Here is a 16137-nt window from a genome sequence, read left to right on the forward strand (position 1 = left end):
GTCCTAGAAAAACGGACGATTCGAGCGTTCCACACGGGCTAACTTTTGGGCCGCTTTAAAGTTTGTGCAATGCGGTTTTTTCATGCGATCTAGCCAACCAAACCAGCGATTTTTGGCCCAGCGGAAGCGAGAAACGGCCTTCCGACAACCAAAACAAGGGCCTTCAACTTCTGTTCAATTGTCGGCACAATGTATACCTCCATGATCTGTACATGATATTTGACACACTTCAGACATGCACGGTGGCTCTCCTGAACTCGATGTAAGGGTTGAGCTTCTCCAAGACAGAGCCATGTGAGAGCCTAGTGAAGTGGCCGCGCCCGGTGAAGAACGGTATCCGCCATCAAGATATTTAGATCTGTAGCTAGCTCTCCGGCCTCTCATTAATCTAGAATGGCTTCCTCTCTTGGTCAAGGTTGTCTACCTCCATCCCAAAGCTTAAAACTTTTTAGAAAGTTAAACTATGTCAACTTTGACTAAGCTTTATCATGTAAAATACAAAATTAATATCATGAAATTGATAACAAAATATTTTTTCATATGGTATCTACAAAATATTATATTTGTTGATAAATTATTCTAAAAATTTGGTCAAACTTTTCTTGATTTTATTTTTTTAAAATAATATAAGCCTTAAGCTTTGAAATGAAGGTAGTGTCAGCTTGGCAAAGAGGCCATACCGCTTGTGCATGTTCCCTTGCACGCATCAAAGTCATCGCAGCAAGGCCAATCCACTAGCTCTTAATTGCAGATGCCCTACTTGCTTTCTTGAGGAAATCGATAAATGCACACGCACGTTTTTTTGGGTTGGGGAGGAGATGGTGAATGGTGGTCAGTGTCTTGTGGTATGGTCCTCCAAATGTAAGCTGGTTATCTTTGGAGGACTGGGTGTTCAGAACATACGATTACGAAGTTTGGCATGCATTGAGATTACCCTGGCAATTGCTACAAAACTGACAACAATAGGTCATGGGATTACGAAGTTTGGCATGCATTGAGATTGCGCTGGCAATTGCTACAAAACTGACAACAATAGGCCATGGTAGTGTCTGCCAATTATTAAGGACACATAGGCAACTACAGTTTTTCATACCCTTGCTAGGATTCAGACGAGGAATGACAAGTCTGCCCTCTGTTTCGGACAAACATATGGTGATATGGATAGAAGGTATGACAGTTGAAAACATTACCTTTTTCGCTAACAAATCTGAATTTTCTTTTGAAAATAAAATGATAGATCAAATTCCAATAGCTATTGGCCATGGTTCAACCGGACGTTGAATAATCAAAAATTTCTCTATCTTCGCCTCTTCTTCTCAATTCTATCAGCACAAGGCACAAGAGCCTTGCAGGCTCAGCGTTGGATGGAGGACATTATAGTCACTAGTGGTTGGGACACCCCATGGAGCGCCTCCTCGCTGGTCAGGTGCATGCCAATCAAGCACCTGATGGTATTAGCCATAGAAACATACATACCTGAAATGAAAGTAAGTTAGGCGTACATTGACATTCAACATGTAATTAATTATAATTTAACCACAATTATCTTGTGCAAGTGCTGGTGTAGCTACAAGCGAAAGATCGGTGTATCAAGTAAAATACACACGGGATTGAGTATGGCTCAACAGAGATTTGCAAGAATATCATGTTGATCCAGAGCAAAAACAATACATATATGTCTAATGAACTCCGATGCAGCATCGCCTTAATGTGAGAGGATCGGGGATTGGGCTCTCCATTTGCAGATTCAACCGACTCGGACTTGCCTTCTCCTTTGAGGTGGAAAAATGTAAGCGTTGAACAAATTCATTTGAATCTTGGCATGATGATGCCATATGTGCACATCGAATGAAACCTACTACCACGGTTGAGCGAGTTGCATGATTTAGCTAGGAAGACCGATATACACAAATGGTACTTCCGTACCAATGTGTTCAATTTAAACACTCTAGATGTAGTTTCAATTTACTCTAAATATGTGTATAATTTAATGTTCAAATTCACTGCAGGTTAAGAAACATAGGTGAAAAAATACGACAACTAATAAATCAAAGTAAATGAAAGGATAGATATGCACAAGATTTCATGTTCAAATTCACGGAGAATGTGTATATATATTTTTATTTCAATATAAACAACAAACTACCCATTTATCAACCTAAAAAAATACCAAAAATATACTGCAGATGCACCCAAAGTAGAAATAATTCACTCGAATATACTCGTTGTAAGAGTTTTACCTTGGGGCGTCTCATCGCTGGCTAGGTGCATTCTAATCACAACGCCTGTAGCCATCAGCAGATGCATCAAGTTCGTCTCCACGGGCAAGAGATAGATGCACTGTCTGCCGGTCATGTGGCAAGATACGGTACCTAACAGTCTTGCTCCTAGACCTGGGTCAGATAAATAGATGCAAGCAACTGCAGTTCCCAATAGCAAGCTAGCACTTGTTGCACACCTTAGGGCATCTCCAGCGGGACGACGTATATTTATGTCCGTTTGCGTCGAGCACGGGCAGAAAAAACATCCGCATGTCCGCATGCGTCTGCCCCTTCTCCAGCGGTAGGGACGCATTTATTTGACCGCATGCGTGATTAGAGAGGAGAGAGAGGGAAAGATTATGTTTGTGTGGCTAGGAATAAGCGCATGCGTGATTAAATGAGGAGAGACAACCGGACACAAACGGACGCGCGGACGCGTCCGCAGAGACGCATTCCTGGCGCATATTTGGTCCACGTTTGCGTCAGGACACTGCGGACGTTTTGCGCCGCCCCGCTGGAGTGCGTTTTTTGTCCGCGCAGACGCAAATGGACGAAAAACGTCCGTTTGCGTCGCCCTGCTGGAGATGCCCTTAGTAAAATGGTACTCCGAGACACTTATGTTGTGTTTGGTTGCAATAAATTGGGCTCTGAATTGAATTGGGAATGGAAAACCAAATCAACCAATTCAATTCAATACCACAAATGTTGTTTGAATGTGTATGGTATTCAGCTATAGAATTCAGGTTTCAATACCAAATGCTGTTTGGATGTCACCTGTGCGGAAATGAGAGTATTTTTGACTTTAAATAAAATAACCTCTGTAATATGAGTGAAAATCGACCCAAAATATAGCCAAGTTGAAGCTAATGCAAAAAAAGAAAATGTTACTACTAGACAACCTCCATAAGCTTGCTGCATTAATCATTTAATTCTAGCTTTTATGTACCAGAGTGTGTAAGATCACACAGAGACGCGAGTGTCAAAAGCAAAGTTGTTCCTGTTAGAATTCTGCATCCAACGATACCCTACACGACCACTTTGGTTCAGCCTAACTCCAGGAACGCGAGATGCTGCTCGTGGCGCGGGCTGACATGGCTGTTGCCTGTGCTCGCGTCGTGGAAGGAGTCCCCGGCGACGGAGAGTGTCGCCTGGCCTCGAAGTTCAGGAGCTCCTCCGCCCCTGCCCTTCAAACCGCAGACTCCCCTCACTCTCGATCACAATGGCGAAGCCGAGCCATCGCGAGAGCATCTCCCGCGCCCAGGCCGTCGCCGCCGTGTCGCCGGGCGGCATGGTCGCGCCGGTGACCAAATCTGCCGCCCTGCTCGCCCATGTAGCCACAACGCCGCAGCAGGTCCTGCTGCACCGACCCGTGGCAGAGCGCCGCCAGGACGCCTCCATAAGCTCGCCGGTCGGATCCGGATCCGGGAGCTTCCAGAAGCTTCGATTTGGGCCTTTCCCCCCGAGATCGTGAGGAGGAAGAGATTGTTGTGTGGGGTGGGGCTCAGAGGAGCTTGGCGGGGAGCACGCCGCCGCTCGAGCTGTGCACGCCGCCGCCTGAGCTGCGCACGCCGCCGCTCCACTAGCTAGGGTTCCACGGGGAGGGCGCAGCGAGGGGGAGCGGGACGGCAGGGAAGAGGGAGGGCAGGGGCGGAGTGGGAAGGGAGGGGGTTGGCAGCGGTCGTACCGGGCGGCGCCGCCGTGCTCGCCTTCTCCAGCGAGGGGATGGCTCGTACTTTGCTCGGTGGATAGAGAATGAACGAGCGACGGGCCAGTTCGGAGTCAATTCAGAGGTCCAGACCTCTGAATTGTCCAACCGGTAAGTTGGCCGCGCGGGGGAGGGGCTCTGAATTGGTTCCGAATTCTACAGCCCAATACTGAGTACATCCAAACACCAGAATCGGGCCCTCAATTCCAGATTCCCCAATTCAGAGCCCAATTCTAAGCATCCAAACACTGCCTTAGAAACTTGGCAGCCAAATGACACAACAGAGTAACACAAATAAGAAGGCAGCAATAAAAATCACGGCACAAGATATAGGTATGTTCCAATAGTGGTGCCCTATAATACAGGAGGTGAGATACACCACAAAAACTGCAGAAAATTAAGTTAATCAGTGTAGCCAAATAGTGTCAAATACAACCAACGACTCTCCAGGTTTAGACTATATCTAAATGTAATCAGGGGACTAAAAGAGTGCCGATACACTATACTCGTACTGCTAGAAACAATGATATATTTTTCAAACGAAATACGAACTAAATATATGAGGCCTGGCCTGAACATAACGTGACGAATCTGGGGACTCTCCGAACCTTACATATTAGCTAGCTTCCTCAGATTACCGATAACAGCTCCATCCAAAAAAAGGTCCTGTTCAAAAACAAGGGTACATCAAATTGGTTGCAATCTCAGAAACCAACTTTCGACTGTGAAGGCTCTAGAATGAGCGAAAATATGATTTTAAATCATATGATAAACCACAACAATGAAGAGGCTTGAGGAGCAAAAAAAGGAAAGTGAGATCAGCAAATTCATGTGTATCTTGCAGTTCCAAATGAACATACTGCAATATCAACACAAGAAATAAATGGAAAGCTGCAAAATAGTTCTCCGTATTCTAATTATATGAATCGACTATGTGTGATAGGCGACCTTGGTCTATCATAACAGTGAGTTATGTCACCAATCAGGGGCATAAAAAGGGCATTCCGGTATTACTTCTTCTAATGAATAAAACTTTAGGACAAACAGCTTAGTGTTTCTATAAAAGGAGAGTAGTATATTGTGCACATGAGTAGCTGAGCCGAGCACTTGCCGAATATTTATAACTGCAAGTAAATACAAGAAAAATTATGCACTCATACCTGCTCTGATCAGAATTGCTAAACAGGACGCTTAATTCCAAGAATATATAGTGGATTCATCAACATTCTCTTTTTTTTTTTGTGAAGGCACATAATTAATCCCATCACCACAAACGCTTCAGCACGAAACCTGTTAAGAAAGCTACTAACATCACTAGTAGAAAAAAGGGCTTTAGCCCCAATTCATAAGGGGCTTTAGTCCCGGTTATGCAATCGGAACTAAAGCCCACCCCCTTTAGTCCCGGTTGCTTACGAAGCGGGACTAAAGGTCCATCCACGTGGGCTGCGTGCGTCGGGGCGAAAACGCCTCCAGGTGAAAAAATATATTTTATTTTTTCTAATTTATTTCCACTTTTTTTATTTTTCAGAATTTCTATTATTTCAGTTATTTGCATAGTTTAGTCTCTATCTCTAATTACACTTATCTCTAGTCAAATTACTTATTCGTGGTCAAACTTCCTGCTCGGTCACCCATCCTCCCAGTACTCCAACGCTAGCATGCTTAACTTCCGAGTTCATCCCGTCCCGCATCCAAGTGCTTCGCGCACATGTATGTGATACTAGTATCATATCAATCCTACTAACATGCTGGTCGATGTCATATTTTTTTATTATTTTAATTTTAAATAATTCTTTTAATAAACAAAAGTAATGATGTAATAATAATCTTGAATAAATAAATAAACATTAACTTTTTATTTGTATTATTTTTAATTTCTTTATTTTTTTAAATATTTATTTTTTTGCCAAACCTAAAACCTAAAAATTTGAAAATCTAAAAATTGGGTAAAAGTAATAGTAATATTTATGCAGGATGCAATTATTATTTTTATTTTTTTAAATAAAAAATATATAATCCGTAATTTATAGCAAAAACTAAAATCTTCCTGCTTTCATATTTTCATTTGGAATTTTGAGAATCTAGAAATTGGCTAACCGGGTAAAACCCCGGTGAATTCGGATGCAACCTTTGCCCACGATGATTTTGATATATTATACATTTTTTCCAACGTCGTATGCAAAAGTTAATGAGGCTTTACCATTTTTCAAACCTTTTTTGCAAAAAAAAAGTGAAAATTCGAATTTCTTAATTTCACCGAATAGTAGGTTGCATAACATACAAGAATCTGAAAACATTTTATTTTTTAAATTTTCTATTATTTTCTTTTGTATTTTACAAAGCAAAAAAGGCGATCAAGGGAAAGGGTGCGTGGGGAGTAAAAAACCAGAAAAAACCTTTAGTCCCAGTTGGGGACACCAACCGGGACTAAAGGGTATACCAACCGAAACTAAAGAGGCATGTGTCGGCCTCAGCCTGCCATAGCCCTTTAGTCCCAGTTGGTGTTACCAGTCAGGACTAAAGGTCTACCGTTTAGTCCCGACCGGAGCATTAGTCCCGGTTCACCAGCATAACCGGGACTAAAGACCCCATTAGTCCCGGGGAAAAGTATTTGGGGACTAATGGGTTGGGATGGAAGGTCTTTTTTCTACTAGTGCATGGAGCATAATTAAGTATTTTCTCTACCGTATGAGTAAATTTGAAAAGAACCTAGAAATTGGGACGGTCAATTAATTTTGGATCAAACAGTTTAGAGTAACCACAAACTCGAGCAAATACAAAATGGATCGGATTCATGGACAGAAAGGAGGAAAAGAAAAACCTGAATAAGATGGGAGATGGTTGCCTACCATGCTAGGATTTGCGTGCACCGCGGCGGTGGTATTCTTCTCCCCATCGGCCGGATCCATCGGTTACGCCGCCAGGAGATCCAGCGCCAAGCCTCGACCCCTCGCCGCCTTTCCCTGTCACTGCAACCTAGTTGGATGGGGCAAACAAGTTCTCATGAGTACTGGATTGAGGATGCGAGGTTGGGAGGGCGGGGATCCGTGGAGGAGTGGGAGGAGATGGGAAGATGATGCACCCGAGGAGAGACGATGGAGGGGCTACTGCGCCCGGGAAAGGATGGAGCAGCGGCGGCGGTGTGCCATCGGGAGGGGGAGAGGTTGCGTGTGAAGGAGAGGTAGTGTGTGAGAGGAGAGTTCTATCGTGGACCAATAAAAATTAGCAACCCTTTCCGTGAGGTGTCTATCGTGGAGGGCTCTAGAGTGGCTTGTCATCACATTGCTCGGCCGTGAAACTAACTGAGATGATATTTTCTCTTGACCTTGGTCACCGATGAGTCTGTGCTCTACCAAATAACCATAAAGCCCTTTGTTACGCTTCAAGGAGGATTTGCTATGACCGGTGACATTTGGAAATAAGGATTCTCTCTCAATTCTAATATTTTCGTGTGCTTGGCAGTTCAATCTAGGTTATGGACTTCAAATAGGAGGATGCATCATGGGCATGGACGCGGTGGATCCATGGTGATGAGTCCATGGAGCCGAGTAAGGGTTCTTCAGCATAGCTGCGCTTCTCACATGGACATGACTATAGGTGTATAGGTCAAGCATAAGATGCATCGAGTCATGAAGGTTCAACGGGTACGGGGATTAGATCTTCTGTGTATTACATTCGGTCTTTGCATAACTAAGATTTATACAGCTACACAAGACCATCCAAAAGTATATACCAAATTAAAATTGCACAATACATGTAATCTAAGGCGGTGGATGGCCAATCTGAAGATCAGATTGCCATCCATGTTAGATAAAATTATCCACCGTCGTGCCTTCCAACCGGGTAGACACCTTCATAAATAGATCTTGATTCTCCACATGTTGTAAAGACGGTCATGAAAGGATCAAAGTTGTGCACCGGTGTATAACATGCATGAGAAAAATTACCATTAAAACCCTTATTATTTCTACATAGCCAAAGCGACCAAATAACGACAAACGCTTCCACACTAATAAAATTTCTAAACCGATTATCACCCTAACGAAGAGCAGGTCGTCGACGAGGTTATCAGCGCAAGTCAAGTTGAAGATGCCAAGAACTAGAACAGGAACTAAGAGATTAGTCCTGAAATAGGTTATAATATGTAGTTAAGTTGCTGCAAAAGAAAATGTTTAGTTTCATGTTTGGCTACCCCAAATTATAAAATCAACAACATTTGGAGTGTATTTTAATGATTTTTTATATGTTAATGAAATGTTTCTTATCATAATGACATGAAAATTACAATCTGAATGGAATGGAGAAGCTAATTTGTTATCCTTGATTGCTATTATCTTTTTTAATCCCGAAAAGATGCACGAAACACGATAAAGATAATACGCTGCACTTTACCCTACATAGCTCTCAATTTTGCGCCGTCTATTCATGATGTATAGGCGTGATGCCGCGATAGGAGATCACCCGGTGGATCAGAAGCGCCAAGTGTGCATGTTCCCGAACGTAATTATTTTTGGCGGCTTTTATTTGCCGCCTCCGCGCGAGCTAGGCGATTAGGCTTGTGACGCGGTGTTTAAAATTAACAGGGCCCACCTGCGCTATTGTGGTGTTTCTGCTATGTTTTGGGAGCACCTAACAATATATTTAAAAGCCTTTTCTCTCCTTCTATAAAAAAGTTGTACACGTATTGTCGCGATGCCCATATAATATTGCCGACGACATCCGCAAAAGGAAAGGAAGGTAAACACTATCATAGCTAGTTAGATTCACTTGGCACCAAGGTTGCAACAGTCATGACGATTTGCTCGTGCCAAGTTAGTAATTGTCACGACGTTTCACTCATGCCCCCTTTTTAAACATACGTTAAGTGTACTACGCGCGCCAAGCTGGTAACTGTCGCAACGGTTCATTGCCCCCCCCCCCCCCTTTCACTGGCGCCCCATTTTAGCATATGCCCCTCTACTAGTATCCGCTCGAATTGCATCGCTCACGCCAAAGTGACAAACGTCGCAACGTTATACAAGACAATTTAATAGTCTATGGAATACACGATAATTTAATTACTTTATCTATACTGAATTTCGTACATTTCCCAAAAAAGATACAAAATGGAGAGACACGTGCTCTCTAAAAAAAACAAAATTACAATAGGGATGTAGCTATTAACGGCCTGGTGCCCGTATAATACCACCATGGGGACTATATGCAAAAGGTAGGTAGACGCGTACCAGCTGTTTAGATTTATTTGGCGCCAAGTTGGCAACTGGCGTGACGGTTTGCTCGCGTCAAGTGGGCAATTGTCGCGATATTTCGCTCACACCATCTCCAAATAGACGTTGATCAGCTCGTCTCCACTTGGGTTTATCACTCGCGCCAACTTGGTAACCATCGCAACGGTTCACTTGCACCTTCTTTTAGCTTATGCCCCTCTACTCGTGTCCGCTTGAATTGTACCACTCGCGCCAAAATGATAACCGTTGCAACTATGTATAAGACAATTTGATACAATTGGATAGTCTACGGAATACAACACAATGTAATTACTTTTTCTCGATTGCTAAATGTTATACATTTCGCAAAAAACAGAATTATGAAATAAAAAACAAAATGGACCGCTTAACCGCCTACACAGCGGCAAAAGGCAGCTTCACACGCCACAGCCAGTTTAGGACAACCTCCTCTCTGACGTGCCGCAGCCGGTGTTTTTCCCTCACCAAAGACACCCTTGCAGATTGTGTGTTTCCTGCTCCTCCATTCCTCCTCCTCTCCCTCTCCCCACACCTTCCCTCTGCAGCCACCCGCCTCTCGCCTTGCCTCCTATAATTCCCCACCTCCCTCGCCACCGCCGCCTCGCCTCCTATAAGATTCATCAACGCCAAAAGGCCATGATGATTCACTTGGGCCTCCCCATCTCCGATGGCTCCGAGAAACACATCACTCCTCCCGGGGAGTGGAAGTCCAAGCACAAGTGGTCGAGCTCCAAGGACTCCATTCCTGAGCGTATCGTGCGTCCCTCTCCACCACCTCATGGCAAGGGTAGGGCTCAATACGAATATGAAGATGATGAGGAGGAGGAGGACGAGGAGATCTACGAAGATGATGAGGACGAGGAGGACGAGGAGGAGGAAGACGAGGATGAGGATGACGAGTGATCTTCTTGGGACGCTAGCATGCTTCCTCTCCCTTTTTGGTGTTCCGATGCCAAAGGGGGAGAAGTTTTTCTATTTAGGACGGGTATTTGCATGGGGATGCCAAGGGCTTGGTGCTTCATTTTGGTCTTTTCGGCCTTGGCATCGCTTTTTTACTCTAGTTATTTGAGAAACTTTATTTGTATGCTTGATACTTTTCTACTCTATTCGTGGATCTCCCGGTTTATAATAAGACTTATTTGTGGTAACCTATATTGGTATTCAGTATTCATCTATTGGGGCTACACCATTTCTATGGAGGCATTATTATTGGAAGTTTGGGTTTTCTCAAGGCAAAGATATGACTCATTCACTCAAAACTCCTTGTATTGCCAAATGTTGTCTCCATAGTGTGCATATGCTATATAGACATGTCAAATATCCTTGTTGCATATGTGCTTGATTTGTAGAATCTAGGGGGAGTTATGTCTCTAGGATATGTGTATTTGTATTCAAATGCATATTCTAACTATGCACATATCTAGGGGGAGCTCCTTCTAGCTTTGAAAATCTAGAACCTTATCTCAATATCTTATGCTATATTGCAAATTCTTGTGTTGTCATCAAACACCAAAAAGGGCGAGATTGAAAGAGCACAATTTATACCTCGTGTTTTGTGTGTTTGATAACAACACTTGAATGAATTTTACAGTGTGCATAGTTTGTTTTTGATAGATTTGCAGGTGCACGGTGCCCTCGCTGAACGCACAGGATCGGAAGACTCAAGTGTAGCTTATAGGTTTTCTGTGTGTGTGTCGCGGGGTGATGTGGTTGGAGAGGGAAAGAGGAAAATGTTGAATCTGATTGACCGGTACTACCGGTACCAATAGCGGTAGTACCGCTACCCTATTGGTACCGGTCAGTGGTACCGCTCTGGAGTTTGCACCGAGAAACGCCCACAGTACATGTTACGGTACCTCGACCGGAAGTACCGCTCTCGAGCGGTAGTTTCGTCAAGGTATCGCTTTGGTACCGTAATTATGAAATACGGAACTACCTCCCTGGTACCGCTCTGGTACCGGGTGGGAGTCCGGGGCTCGCAGAGGCCCTGCCAGTACCTCAGCGGTACCGGCAGCGGTACTACCGCTTCGAGCCCACGTGGCAAGTCTGTGGGCAGATTTCGAATCCAGAGCGGTACTACCGCTTCCCCAAGCGGTAGTACAGGTCATGCGAGATCAACAAATAATAGTTGGATTTGGAGGGACCTATAAAAGGCCCCCTTCTTCCCCAGCTTGTTTTCATCTCCTCTCTCTCTCCTCCATTGTTACTGAGTTCAAACCTTGAGGATCTCCCTACCTACCCAACCAATCTTGCCCAAATTTTGAGGAGTGGTGGAGGAGACCCCAATCTATAGTTCTAGCAAGAGAGATTTCACCAATATCATCTAGTCCTTAGTGGATCTTGGAGTTAGGGTTCCTATGGTGGGATCTTGGAGGAAGTGCTCCTATGGAGGCTAGTTTGGAGTTGTGCTAGCCCCATAGGGTGGTGTTTGTGGAGCTCGCCCCAACCTTGTGAAGAAACCGCCGCCTCGACCGGCTACTTAGTGGAGAAGGGGAAGCTCCTTCGTGGGGCTTTCTCGAGGAACAAGGTGAGGCCTTTGTGAACGCCTAGCCTTCGTGGTTAGCACCTCCTCAACATAGACATACTCCCTTCTGTGGGAGGAACTGCGGAAAACAAACCTCGTCTCGTCTCCGCTACCCCGGTTGTTTCGCTCCCTCTCTTTACTATATTGTTTGGTTCCTTTACTCGTTGCATCGCTAGGATCATACTAGGAACACTCATATCATCAAAGTCACCACATTTACTTCCGTATCACGCTTAAAATTGAAAAAGCTATAAAACTTGTTTAGCGACCATTCACCTCCCTCTCTTGTCTGCTAACGATCCATTCAGTTATCCTTGATTGCGATTACCTTTTTTTAGCCCCAAAAGATGCACAAAACACGACAAAAATAATACGCTGCACCTTACCCTACATAGCTCTCAATTTTGCGCCGTCTATTCATGATGTATAGGCGTGATGCCGCGATAGGAGATCGCGCGTCGGATCTGAAGCGCCAAGTATGCATGTTCCCGAACACAATTATTTTTGGTGGCTATTATTTGCCGCCTCCGCGCGAGCTAGGCAATTAGGTGAGTGACACGGTGTTTAAAATTGGCAGGGCCCACCCACGCTATCGTGGTGTTTCTGCTATGTTTTGGGGACCACATAACAACATATTGTAAAAAAGCCTTTTCTCTCCTTCCATAAAAAAGTATGTACACCTTTGGGGTGCTCTCAAGAAAGAAATGCCTAGTGAGATCGGCCATATATCATCATGATGCCCATATAATATCGCCGACCGCGTCCGCAAAAAGAAGGTAAACATGTCATAGCTAGTTAGATTCATTTGGCGCCAAGTTGGCAACCGTCATGGCGGTTTGCTCGCGCCAATTTGGCAATTGTTGCGACGTTTCACTTACACCCCCTTTTCAACCATACATTAATCAACTTGTGCCCTCGAATTATACCACTCGCGCCAAGCTGGTAACCGTCGCAACGGTTCATTGTCGCCCCCTTGTAGCATATGCCCCTCTTCTCTTGTCCGCTCGAATTGTATCACTCACGCCAAAGTAACAAATGTAGCAACTTTATACAAGACAATTTGATAGTCTACGGACAATTTGATTACTTTATTTCTACTGAGTTCCGTACATCTCGCAAAAAAGACCCGTATAATACCACCATGGGGACTATATGCAAAAGGTAGGTAGACGCGTCCCAACTGTTAAGATTCATTTGGCGCCAAGTTGGCAACTGGCGGGACGGTTTGCTCGCGCCAAGTGGGCAATTGTCCGTAGACTATCACTAGAGAGGTGATGGAGGTTGTTAACGGCTCGGTGCCTATATAATACCGCTGCGGGGACCGTGTGCAGAAGGTAGGTAGATGCGTCTCAGCTGTTTAGACTCATTTGGCGCCAAGTTGATAACTGGCCTGACGGTCTGCTCACGCCAAGTGGGCAATTGTCGCGATGTTTTGCTCACACCCTCTTCAAGACACTGATGAACTCGTCTCCTTTTTTACCACTCGCGCCAACTTGGTAACCGTCGCAACGGTTCACTTGCGCCCTCTTTTAGCTTATGCCCCTTCAACTCGTGTCCGCTCGAATTGTATCACGCGCGCCATAAATATTAACCGCTGCAACTGTGTACAAGACGATTTGATACAATAGGATAGTCTATGGAATACAAGAAAATGTAACTACTTTTTCTCTATTATGATATCTTTCTTATCTTATACATTTGGCAAAAAAAAACCTTAGAAATATGAAAACCCTAGAAAGAAAATGGACCGCTTAACCTAGCGGCTACACAGCGGCTAAAGGCAGCTTGCAGCCGGTTTAGGACAACCCTGACAGCCGCAGCCGCTGTTTTCTTTCCCTCACCAAGACAGAACAGAAGGCAGCCTTGCGGATCGCGTGCTTCCTGCTCCTCCATTCCTCCTCCCTACGCAGCCACCCGCCTCTCGCCTCGCCTTATAATTCCCCACCTCCCTCGCCGCCGCCGCCGCCGCCCAACCGCATCCACCTACCCACCCAACCTCCCACCACGGCACCGCCGGATCGTGCCTCGATGCCCTGATGGTGGCGAGGTGGTGTCCCGCGGTGCGCCGTGACGGAGGTCGCGTCGTCCGCCGCTAGGCGCGCCGCCGCCGGATGGCCGCCGATGACGCCGCCCGGAGCCGCAGGAGGATGGATCTGAACCTCTACCTCGGCCTGCCCCGCGGCGCGCGCACGCGCCGCCCCGATCTCGGCTCCGACCTCGCCCTCGGCAACTCCATGCTCTCCTCCTCCCCGTCCTCCTCCGCCGCCTCCGCCGACGCGCCGCCGCCGGACCCGGACCCGCTCCACCGCCACCCGCCCTACTCCCCCACCCGGGCAACCGACCTGATGCGCCCGCCGCCGGACCTCTACGACCTCGCCGCGCACCTGCCGGCCCCCTCGGAGGCCATACCGGAGCTCGCGGACGACCTCGACTTCGCTTTCTTGGACGCGCCGCCGCCGCCCGCGCCGCTGCGGCCCAGCGAGCTGCTCGGGTGGGCGGACCGCCCGTCCTCCTCCACCGCCTCCTCAACCTTCCGCCCGGAGCGATCCGAGCGGTACCCCCGCCTGATCTCCCCGAGCGGCCGCCAGCTGCGGTACCACCGCCCGAGGCGGTTCCGGTCGGACCTGCCCCCGCTCAGCTCCGACGCCCCCGCCCCGGACAACGAGGCTCCACCTCCACCTCCACCGCCGCAAGAGCCCGAGCGCGACGACACCGTCGCAACGGACACCAAGCTGACCGCCGCCGCTGCCGCCGACAACGAGCCAGCGGAGGGTGGCAAGAGCACCGCCATGTTCGAGTGCAACATCTGCTTCGACATGGCGGACGAGCCGGTGGTCACCTCCTGCGGCCACCTCTTCTGCTGGCCCTGCCTCTACCAGTGGCTGCACGTCCATTCCACCCACAAGGAGTGCCCCGTCTGCAAAGGCGAGGTCACCGACGGGAACATCACTCCCATCTACGGGAGAGGGAACTCCGCTTCAGACGCCGAGAAGAAAGTCGCCGAGGATGGCAATGCGTCTGCTCCTACCATCCCGGCCAGGCCGCACGGGAACCGGCTCGAGAGCTTCCGGCAGCAGTTCCACCATCTGCGCCCCATCTCCAGGAGGCTCGGCGAGGCGCATGGGATACTGTCTTCCTGGAGGCGCATTCTTGATCAGCAGATTATGACCAGCGTTGGCAGGTTCGAGGGGCCTCCTGAGTCATCGTCTGTCCAGGAGATGATAGACCATGCTCATCAGACCGGCCGCTTGGGCCGGATTACTACTAGGATGAGGGCAAGGAGGCTGCAGAGAGAGGCGGAAAACCCTACATTTGTCGACTCTTCCGCTCCCAGCGGCGGAGTGCCCGTAAACAGCGTGCCGGATCCACCGAGGCGCAGCTCAAGCCCACTCTCCTCTGAAGGCATTGATTTACTGCAGCGACTTACCCTTGAAGGCCTCGCAAATACAGAGAGGTTGGCGACGGCGGTGAGTGATCTTAGAAGGTTTTCTAGGCCAAGCCCATTCAGTTACATCGGTCACAGAGCATCAACTTCGTCAAGTTCGCCAAATCATGAGCCCGCAGTTGATGGAGCTCATGCCGCTGCAGCAGCATTGGCTGCGGATCAAGTTTCTAACTCGAGCACCATGGCTGTGATTCAGGAGGATGCTGCTTTCACTGAGAGCGTAGGAGAACCTAGCAATGCAGGGTCTTCAAGAACCCTGAGGAGGAGGGGAAGAAGCGACACCTTAGCTTCTTTGGATGTGGACGGTGGGGACATACACCGCAACAAGAGAAGGCGCCTGAACTGAAGCTAAGAAGGCCGAACCGAGTCTTGCAGGTTTCAGGTTGTTCCAGTTTTCGCAGCGGGAGCCCATTTCATCTCTTTGGGCAATATATGCTGGGTGTCATAAAACTCTTCATCTTCTGCTTGTTTAATAGGTACTGCCTGGTTGGTTGTTCGTTTAGTTCCTCCGACATGTTTAATTTATGCTGTTACTAGAGGCATGTATACCAAGGAAATCCGGGAGATGATCATTAGATGAATTTTCCTTTATCGTAAATCAGACTTGCAAATATGTACCAGATGGTGGAATAAACTTCTAGTGTCATGAATAATGTGTAGATGGCCTATGATTTCAAGAGTCCTCGATGAACATGTGAACATGAGCTTATATTTAGTCCAACTTAACGAATGAATGAGTGGAATCATTTGTCGCTTTACTCTTTGCATCTGCTCTGTATCTATTCTTGTTACTGGGCAAAGTGGTATGCACTAAAGGAAAAAAAATCTTTTTTATGATAGTCTCATCTTAATAAGTGTGGCTGATTTTAGTACAAGAGGGAGTACTATTTATGTTCTTGGTTGATGGTTCAGGTATGGGTGGTGAAATCTAATTACGTTGTTCTTGTAGATTTATA

At 46.7% G+C, this 16137-nt stretch overlaps 1 protein-coding gene across 1 annotated transcript; it reads left to right on the forward strand.

The window, feature by feature from the left end:
* The first annotated feature begins 13839 nt into the window (after positions 1-13839).
* Positions 13840-15834, forward strand: LOC124650462 (breast cancer type 1 susceptibility protein homolog). The gene has a single exon (XM_047189980.1). It carries the CDS (start codon positions 13848-13850, stop codon positions 15525-15527), a length of 1680 nt encoding a protein of 559 aa, XP_047045936.1. The 5' UTR covers positions 13840-13847; the 3' UTR covers positions 15528-15834.
* The last annotated feature ends 303 nt before the right edge of the window (positions 15835-16137 follow it).

This window comes from Lolium rigidum, chromosome 4, assembly GCF_022539505.1.
Source record: "Lolium rigidum isolate FL_2022 chromosome 4, APGP_CSIRO_Lrig_0.1, whole genome shotgun sequence".
Taxonomy (NCBI): Eukaryota; Viridiplantae; Streptophyta; class Magnoliopsida; order Poales; family Poaceae; genus Lolium; species Lolium rigidum.